The sequence below is a fragment of the Lampris incognitus genome, chromosome 3, assembly GCF_029633865.1.
Source record: "Lampris incognitus isolate fLamInc1 chromosome 3, fLamInc1.hap2, whole genome shotgun sequence".
In the NCBI taxonomy this organism is placed as follows: domain Eukaryota; kingdom Metazoa; phylum Chordata; class Actinopteri; order Lampriformes; family Lampridae; genus Lampris; species Lampris incognitus.
Genome location: NC_079213.1, coordinates 10,075,864 through 10,085,620, shown reverse-complemented (window position 1 = coordinate 10,085,620; position 9,757 = coordinate 10,075,864). Strand labels below are relative to the sequence as shown.

Sequence of the window (9,757 nt, the reverse complement as noted above, 5' to 3'; positions counted from 1 at the left end):
AACAAACGAGTCCGGATGTAGACTGAGAGCCCCGAGATGACAACGAAGGGTTAATTTCATGGTGCGTATCTGGTTTCTCACGTGGTCTGTTTATTTTCAGAGCCCTGACGAGCTCAGTCCACTCCTCCTATGGCTTCGTCAGGCCGGGCCCGCGACGGGATTGGCGGCTCTTTGTTGCCTACGTAGCCCTCGTGGGACGGCGGGGGCGGTATATAAAGCGGTGCCCCCCGGGACGGCCCGCACTCTTGGCGGAGGGAGGCGAGAAGGGAGGGCCGATTCCAAAGTGGGCGACGACAACGACGACACCACCCCCCCCCTCCTCTCTCTCTCTCTCTCTCTGTTGTATTTACCAACACAACGCAGGCGTCCAGCGAGCACTGTACCGTCCTGGCACCACACACACTCTCCCGAGTCTACACCTCCCCTACCTCGACAAGTTAAATGCCAAGCATAGGCGCCGGAGAGAAAAACGAGGACCATTACTGTTCCAAAGTGGAGAGGAGGACGCATTGTCGGGCGCGCACATAGAAATAAAAAAGAAGACGAAGAAGAAGAAAGCAGAAGAAAGTGCACGGGCCATCGTCGCTGTTGCCTTCTCAATGCATACCCTTTGTGCTCGGGGAACGATGAAGCCAGAGATCAGCGCCGCCGTCGGGTTTCTGTCGAGATTTCTGCGGATAAAAGGACACGTAAACGACCGACAGCTCCAGACGTTCAGCCAAAGTTTACAGGATATCTTGGCAGGTACGAGTTGCCCGTTTGTACTACTTACCGTAAGAAAAGAGAGAGAGAGAGAGAGAATCACCGTTGATCGTTATTGTACCAAAAAAAAAGCTCGGCGTCGTTTCCAACCGTTTCTCCCGAGAGGGTTTTTTTTTGGGGGGGGGGGGGCGTCTTTGTTCTCCCGAGAAGAACCGCTGACGCGCCGACGTTTACGCACGACAATTACGCGTCAATAAATCGATACGCGGACGCGCTAACGAGTCGCCGCCGGACGGTAAAGGTCTGCGTTGGAAGAAGAAGAAGACGAAGAAGAAGAAAAAAAATGGTGGCGGTCGCTTTGTTACGCCGTTATTACTACGCGGCTCGGAAAGGGCCTGGCTCTAATTTGTTCCCAACAAGGAAGTGCGCCCGGGCTCGAACTCGCGCGGGTCGATACACGTCCGAGGTAGACGACGGCACACAGTCCCCCCCCCCCATTGTATTGATATGGGCGGATGAATTACGTAATGCCAGAGATGAAAATGGAGTAATCATTAAGGAGACGATTTAGGCTATATCCAACGTATAAGCACTAATTAGATGGTTATAACCAAGGATTACCCCCCCCCGCTTGAACAACGTAAACTTACACGTTACAAACCCAAGTCCTTTTTTTTTTACTGTAAAAATTAAACTGATGTAACGATATTTAAACCTTATTTACAAGTTTTAGATCGGCTATAACGGATAAAATCGTCTATATCGTGTACGCGCCCCCCCCTTCAGATACTATCGATAATGTCGACATGGCTGTCCAAAGGGTCTTCGCTATTTAGTAGCGGAATGGGAGTAAAAGCTCTCTCGCTCGCTGCTGTTTGTAAACAGCCAAAGTTGGAGAGTCTCGGCAAAATGGCCGCGGGTGTAGAGGCCAGTTAGTGGGGGGATGGGTGGTGTTGTTGTGCTTGAATGGGATGTATAGGGGGCGAGATTTAATTCCATACCAAAAAAAAAAACAAAAAAAAAACTGAGGACATGGTCGACAAAGCACACCATCTCACAACTTTGCAGTGCAGAGGAAGGGGTTTTTCAGTAAGTAAAACAAGTGGTGTGTTGGGCCTGTTTCTAAACTAGGCCGAGCCTCTTTTGTCCTCCTGAACACAACGGCTACCAACTATTGTGCCTGAAGAGCTGCTGGCTTCTCTCTTTCACACAGAGGAAATTGGTAGAAAGACAGAGGGTGACGTCCGTGTTCGTGTAATCAATTTTGAGAATGGAAGAATTCCCTCTTCTTCCTGTGTTTTCAGTAACCTCCTCTGTAGAACCTCTCGTTAAAAGTTTTGGCCCATGGAGGATGTGTCAGGGAAAATCCCCAGCCGCGCAGCAACCGTTTTCCTCCCCCCTGTATCCTGACATTAGTGCGCAACGTTGTTACGGAACAGCTCGGCAACGCACCCGCTTCAAGCGCAGTCGACGTTGTTTTTGTTGAACTTCTGTGAGTTAAGCGTTCGCTCATCTGCTTACACCCCCTCCTCCGTGCCCTGGTTTGTGAAGATAGGCTGCCTCCCCGAGCAGATCGCCTCCCAGCTGCTTCAGGGCCTTTAGGTGGATGTCTTTGTGGCTCAGGAGGCTGAAAAGATCATCCAATTCTGTTCTTTTCACGAGTGCCAAGTCATCCATTAGCGGATCACAGCACCCACTGGTATTAACTTAGGTGTTGCAGGTGGCCCTTGGGGTTCTGGCCTTCAGCTCATCTGCTTCACCTAACAAGCTGTTCCAAGAGCCAGAATCTGGGTGTTAACACAACAGCTGTGATAGAAAGCCGATTAAAATATCATCAGAGAATGAAGTAAATTGAAATCCGTTCAGTTTCAGTGACGTGTAAATATTTTGTTATCACCATCTCTCCGGAGATCCAACTGAAGCATGTTATTTGCCCAAAATGTGTTTTTTTTTTCCTCCATTAATAAACCTTATACGAGCCCAAATATGCCGAGCACGTTGCGGGCCTGTTTTTCATCACGTTAGCAGTAAAATGCTTTAATAAAGCAGCAGCGTGACATCAAACTGACTCACTGTTTTCTCTGCAGTTCCAAAATACCACAAAAACTCTCAATTAGGACGCTGTCCCTGCAGGAGGAGGAGCCTTCCAGCCCAGATGGTCGGCTGAGGCCTCAGCACTTTGGGCTTGTTGTTCAGCCCGTCATGGAAGACTTTGTGACACCGATGCGGGCTGGGGGAGGGATTGAGCAATTCAATGGCCCCTATTTTTGTCACGTAGGCCACGGCTCAGCCAACAGACTGTTTATGACTGCTTATCAGCCATGCAGCAAACGGTTAAGCTTTTCATTGGGCACAGCAAAGCTCTAGCCTGATTCTTAAGGGCTGTGAACCACTTGTCGGTTTTTCATACCGTATTTTGCGTATCGAGATGGGCGACTCGAATATTTAAAAATGGAATACAAAACACTAGACATATAAGAATGATCGTTATTAAATTAGTTATTTAAGTTTCTAATGCAAAAGTTCGACTTTATTTGATTTGTTGACTGTCCGGTGTCAGTTACTGCTCTTTGCTCAGGCAAGTTAATCGATACACTTAACATCAGTTGCTGCAACCACACCACTTCCAAACCAATCTGCCAGTTAACTAACTCATTAAGATTAGTATATTTCCTCTTCATGTTTAACATCTGGAACAGGGGTTCTCGAACTTATTACTCAAAGATCCATAATGACTGGCGATAACAAAATAATATTTGATCAACTTACTGGTAACTTTTAAACAGTGTACATTCATGTTCAAGTTAGTCAAAATACAGACCCTTGTGGCATCGTCGCGTACCAGTAGGGCTGCTCGTTACTGTTATTTATGGTCGCGTTGGTTCTCTCGCTTCTCCTCTGCTCCCTGTGTTTCAGTGAGGGCAAGTCTCAGCCCCTCCACCCACCCCTCCACCCACACACACACACACACACACACACACGGAGCAGAGGAGAGACAGTGAACCAGGTGAAGACAGCATTACTCGAGCTGACAACTACACTCACTGCGTTACTGTAATGCAGTGTAACGCTAATGCGTGAACTCGGCAGCAACAACACACAAAATAGAAAACGTCACACTTCATAACGTATTGTATTCATAACACCAGGTCTGGGCTGGGTCCAGACTGACTTGCTGTTCGGTCCGGGCTTTGAGAACCCCTGATCTAGAAATGCACCGAATTTAATGACCGCTCAACGTTACGCCCAACGGTTTTTGTGTGTAAATTTCAGTCTTGAAATATCTATGAATAGTCAAAGTATGTGCATTTACAAACTATCAGTTACCCTCAGAGCTAAATGAAATTTAAAAGTTTACATTATTTTTTTGAAATAATCAATACCCATCCAAATGCATGTCGGCTTATGTCTCACCCGGTCCCACATCTGTCCAAGCTGTTCTCGGCAGTTTGATCTTTGAACATCCTTTTAGTCTGCTTTGTATCTCACAGAGATAGCAATGGTTAATAGTCATAATCCATATTATATATATATATATATATATATATAGCCGTCTCATAAAGAATTTACTTGATTCACTGGATTATTTTGCTCATTTGTTGAGCACTTTCCCTACCATTGAGTGTTTCTTTTAACAAAGTTTTATACATATATATATATAATCTTATTTGGTAATACATATATATATATATATATATATATACATATATATATATATATATATAATCTTATTTGGTAATACATATGGTCCCAGACATGATTATTGTTCTGCCCAGTATTTTCTACAGATATTGCCTCTTGTTGTCTGTGGGTGAAGAGTGTATTTTTTAAGTTCCCCCTCACTAAATGAGTATCAGCAGCTGCAAAATACGAGTCCAGTGTTATATTCTTCTCCTCTTTTGTCTTCCTGCAGAGCAATATAAGCACCACTGGTTTCCAGACAGGCCCTGCAAGGGCTCCGGCTACCGGTGCATCCGCATTAACCACAAGATGGACCCACTGGTGTGGCAGGCGGGCCAGCGCATCGGTCTGACCATCCAGCAACTCTACCTGCTGCTCCCCAGTGAGCTCACGCTCTGGGTGGACCCCTTCGAGGTGTCCTACCGCATTGGTGAAGACGGCTCCATCTGCGTCCTTTACGAGTCGCAGCCTGGGGTGACTGTAGGAGCACCGGCGACAACAACCGGCGCCAGCTCCCCATCGGGAAGCAGCACGTCGGTGAACCCCATGGTGGACAGTCACATCAGCTGCAAGGAGGAACTGATGGTGCTGGGCAGAGCCAGTCCCTCCAAAGCCTACAACATGATGACTGTGTCCAGTTAAGAGCCACTGCCGACCCGGGCTTGCCCCGTTTCAGGGTTGCACCGTGACCAGTCGAGACCCCAAGGCTGGATCAGGGTTAGCCTTTTTAAAGCTAAAAAAGTGAAATGAAATAGTGAAAGATGGAAAAAAAAATGTGAGAGGAAAAAAAGCAGAGGATGTGGCCTATTGTCCAGTTGATGGAAACCTTGTAGGTTTGATATTTTAACCCCCACCTCCCCCCATCCCCTCCAGCATCGTCTATTCCGTTATGTCACCAGATCTACCGGGCCTTTCGTTCCCCCCCCCCCCTTTTTGTTTGTTTTATTTTTTTCAGGAGAGGCTGTATGGAAAAAGAACTGTTGGGGCAGCTAAACCAACCAACCAACCAGGAACCCCCGTAGACCGGCTCCGCCCATCCCCGTCTAAACAACAATAACAACATGATGATTGGCTCCATTGCTGAAGGGGCTTCTGTGTTGTTGGCTTTTTAACACTGAGGTCTATCAATTTTGACTTTGCACTTTTCTTACTTGTGGTTACTATGGGTACCATGTTTCATCATTACCGCCACAAAAAAAACAAAACAACAAAAAAAACAAAACACCAAAACTTTTAAATTGTAAAGGAATTTCTTTCAGGAATTACCCATTGAATTTCAGAGCTAGACGTCTTTCAGTTTCGGGGAGGAAGACGAGGTTCAGACTCGTGCCTTTTGCTACACGTGGCCCAACGGTATAATAGAAAAACAGCCAATAAGAGCCTTTTTTTCCCCTTCTAATTAAAGCCCTTTTTTGGACCATAGGGCTTTTGTTTTCTTTACTCTGTGGCTGTTTGAACAAAGGTTGTCAGTCTCAACCTCTCTTCCCCCCTTACCCCATCAACACTGAGCATGCAGAAGCGCACCTCTCAGCCCATTCTTGGTCTAAATGTAAGTGCAAGTGGAATGTGGTGTGATAACCTGTTACCTATGGATAACAGCGTGTCACGGTGCACTGCCCCCACCCCCAATCACTCAAGTATGTGTAGCTTTCTGGGGCAGGGAAAGATGGCGGGGGTGGGGGTGTCCGCACCCCCTCCTTCCGTACCTCCCCCAAGGTTAATGAATGTTGTTGAAATTCAATCAAGTTCCCATATTTTAACCCCCCCCCCCCGCCTTCTCCTCCTTCCTCTTTTTCCTGCATCACCAAAATTCAAAGTGTAGCATATGAGGGTCCCGTTGACCTAATTTCAGGTTGACCCTGTTTTGGTCAGCAGACCCTGTCAGGATTGACGTTGAATGCACTTTGACGTTAGATTGTGTGGGATGTGTACTTTTGGGAGGAAATCTCCCGCATTCCATCCAATCGAATGTCATCTTTTCATGCCATGTTGCTTTTGCTCTCCCCGTTTTTTTGTTTTTGTTTTTTGGCCATTTGCTCGTACTGTAACTTCCGAGTTGGGTTAGCCTGATGCCTATTGAATAGGGAGTGTGCTACTCTGGACTTAAAACATTTATTTTCTACACTGTATTTGTGAACATTCAGAGCCGTTGCTGGTTAAGTGGAGAGTGGTTATGGTGGTGTGTTAGACGATTTCTACCATCCGTTAATATGGCACTATTTGTCGAAGGCCCAGCACGATGCAGGGCTTAGCTACTTCCCCGGCCCCCAACAAACACAGATGGCAAATCGGGTTGCTGGTTTAAAGCTAGTCTAAAAGTGGTTTGAATAAGTGATGAGCGTGTGTTTGTCAGTTTGGCCAAAGGGAGGTCTAGAGCCAGGGCTGTTAAGAGATTAATTTTAACTCGACTCAAATACCACAACGGGCCCTGTCAGCCATGTATTTCCATTTCCATTGCCCATTTTCCACATTCTGAAAAGGACATGAACTTCACGAGTACCCTTGTTCCTTTAGTATGCATTGGAAGTGCATTGCCTTAAATAGACCTCGTTGTCATTAACAATAAGCCATTCTCTGTTTCAAGCTGAGAAGCAGGCTTTCGTGAGCCAGCCTGTTGTGAGGTGCTGCCGGACCCTCCCTAGAGGTGTCTTTGTCCACCCTGGCAGCTTCAGACCCCCACCCGCTTTTTGGAAATGGGGGTAACAGTGCCTCAAATGCCACATATCACCCCTCAGCTCAGACCTCCTGGTCAGCCAGCCAGCTTGCTGCTAGCCAACCCCCTTGTGGATGCAGGTAGACCTAATGAGACACATATCATCTTCCATCACCCCGGGGGAATTGGGTAAGGAAGGTTAGGGAGGGGAGTTGGTGCGAGAGAAAGCAGGGGGGGGGGCAAGGGCCGGACTTTCATGTCCAGGGCAGCTACAATCCCTCCAGCCCCCTCCCCTTTGAAATTAATCCAACAACCCCCACCCGACTGGATGCCCTTGAACCTCCCCAGGAGGTGGTGGATAAAAACCAGCACACGCGCTTTAGCGTGCCGAAGCAGCACTAGGGGGCAGGTTACAACCCAGGAAACATTGGCCAAAGTTGAGGAATTGTGGGTACTCTGCCTTTGTTTTCTCACTGGATTACCCGCATTGCTGCTGTAGCGAATTTGTTTACATGCATATGAAAGGATGTGATGGTTGTCTGTCATACCCCAGTCCACTCCGGGTTCAGTTTGTGTGGCAAAAAAAAAAAGCTAGCTTGAACAGACATTTGGACCGCTGCAGGGGTTTTTCCAGGCCTTAGCTACTGGCCAAATCTGCACAGCAGGCTGGGTCACCAGTCATCACCAGATCTTTGGGTGTTTTAAGCTCCCTTAAGCTCAAGAGGATCCTGGGTAATAGAGCCATGGCCATTGACGCACTGCAACCCTACCCCCCTTCCCCTCCATCCCCCTTTCCCTGCTGGTGTTCCCTTCAGCAATCGGTAAAAAGCAGCGATTTCATTTCAGTCAGTTGGAGCGTGGCTAGCCGGGATCGAAGCCCAAGAGCTTTGGTTTCCACAGTGGGGACCAGTTGTAAAAACCACACTGCCCCAGTATAGCTTCTATAACATGTCATACGACTAGACGTTCTGAGATTGATCCCTATTTCAGATGTGAGATGGTCATTCCGTCTCACTTTCCTTCCCTAAATGTGTTTTGTGGTCACACTGGTAGGTCTTTCTCCACTCTCCTATCCCTGTTTCCTCCCTCATGTTAAGAGGATTTTGAGTCTGGTGATCTAACCCACTTTTAATGGACCTTTTTTTTTCCTTTTCTTTTAGGCCTACAAAAAGTTTAAAAAAAATTTGAAACAAATTCCCAATCCCTTTGAATACCTTCTCAACTACCACCACCAGAAATGGTTTTTAAGTCCACGATAATATTGAAATCTTTAAATGGCATCCATTCAGCGTGTGCGCACATAGGTTTCAGAAACATTGTGAGAGTGCTTTTGAATAGTCAGAGGTAACATAGCACATAAAATGCACTAAATATGTCAAGTTGAAGTTTTGTGACTTTTGAGACGCGAGGAGTCTCTCCTGGAATGTATTGCCAAACTCAGGCCTCGGACATTCAATAAATACCCTTATGGAAAAGTTGTGCATGTTAAGACATGAAACGGGAAGGGAATAGTCATTTTTGTTGTTGTTGTTGTCAATCTCGTCATCAATGAGTTGAATTATTGCCACTTTCACATTTGAGGTGTTTTACATATTGTAGAATGTATTGTAATTGTACAACAAACGGTAGAGTACATAACATTACACATGGGAAGTGCCAATAATTGCTATCCTGAGGTGTTTTAGATGTATTCCTTTTGTATTTCATCGTTTAACACGGATAACTCTTTTCGTAAGTGAAGCCATTCGTGATGGGAGTGTTGGCAAGGACCAAAGTTGTTTGGTAAAAAAAAAATATCAGTTTCCATGATCTGTGCTTATAGACTTCTCCTTTGTTTGCTTTTTTCTTCTTTTTCTTTTTTTTTATTTACGTACAAAACCAGAAAATAGAAAAAAAATCTGAGCTTACCCAAGCAGAGAGAAGCTGTCTACTCTTATCTTGTGATCTCATGTCAGTACATCTTTATTGTGTTCATTTTCTTTTCCTTGGGTATGTTGTGATGAACTGCTGTAAATTTGTACAGTTCATGTAAATTGATTGTGCGGAAGTTGTACAGATTTCTATATTTTGGAAGAAAAGTTTTTTTTTCTCTGTAATAAAAGATTTCCTATCTTGGCAACATATTTCATATGAGTGTTGTTTTTTTTTGGGGTTTTTTTTATGCATTCTGAGCTTCCACGGTGGGTGCTAGTCCTGGGTATTATCACTGTCAGATCGGCTGACAGATTTACTACAGCTCATGATGAAATCTTTCAAGATGTTCATTTCAAACGTAGCATATAAGCTCATGAGCCAGAGGTAATTGAGTACGTTTGATATCTAGATAAGAACGCCAATTTTGAAATTATAACAATTATATTGAAAATCAAGAATATGAGATCCAAGAAGAACAATTTATCAACCATAATTAAGGACAGGAAACTTAACATACTGTACGTTGGGATTTTCAACTGCACATCATTTCAACGCACAATGCATTTCACAGCTGCCATTAACTCAAGATGTTTAGTTGTCTATAAAGGGGAAAAAAATGGAGGATATATTGGAGCAGTCGTCATATTACTTATTCAAGCAATCTTTTCCAGCTAAGAAGTTGTGGAATATGGACAAACTGCAACAAAACTGGAAACAAGGGAGATGCATCTTGTCATGTCTAAAATTTTTGACTGGGGAGCATCTCCACATGTTCAAGACTTCTGCTTCTGCTTTGTCCTTGGAAAA

The 9,757-nt window shown here is 45.3% G+C and overlaps 1 protein-coding gene across 1 annotated transcript; it reads left to right on the top strand.

Moving 5' to 3' along the window:
* Positions 1 to 246: 246 nt before the first annotated feature.
* On the top strand, positions 247 to 9,159 carry btg1 (B-cell translocation gene 1, anti-proliferative). The gene is made up of 2 exons (XM_056275725.1): positions 247 to 744; positions 4,616 to 9,159. Exons 1-2 carry the CDS (start codon positions 600 to 602, stop codon positions 5,023 to 5,025), a joined length of 555 nt encoding a protein of 184 aa, XP_056131700.1. The 5' UTR covers positions 247 to 599; the 3' UTR covers positions 5,026 to 9,159.
* The last annotated feature ends 598 nt before the right edge of the window (positions 9,160 to 9,757 follow it).

What these genes read in the sequence shown, in the direction of transcription:
- btg1 (XM_056275725.1), top strand. Translation starts at nt 600, where the DNA reads ATGCATACCCTTTGTGCTCGGGGAACGATGAAGCCAGAGATCAGCGCC. An exon ending in TTTACAGGATATCTTGGCAG is followed by an intron (nt 745 to 4,615) that starts GTACGAGTTGCC and finishes GTCTTCCTGCAG; the next exon opens with AGCAATATAAGCACCACTGG.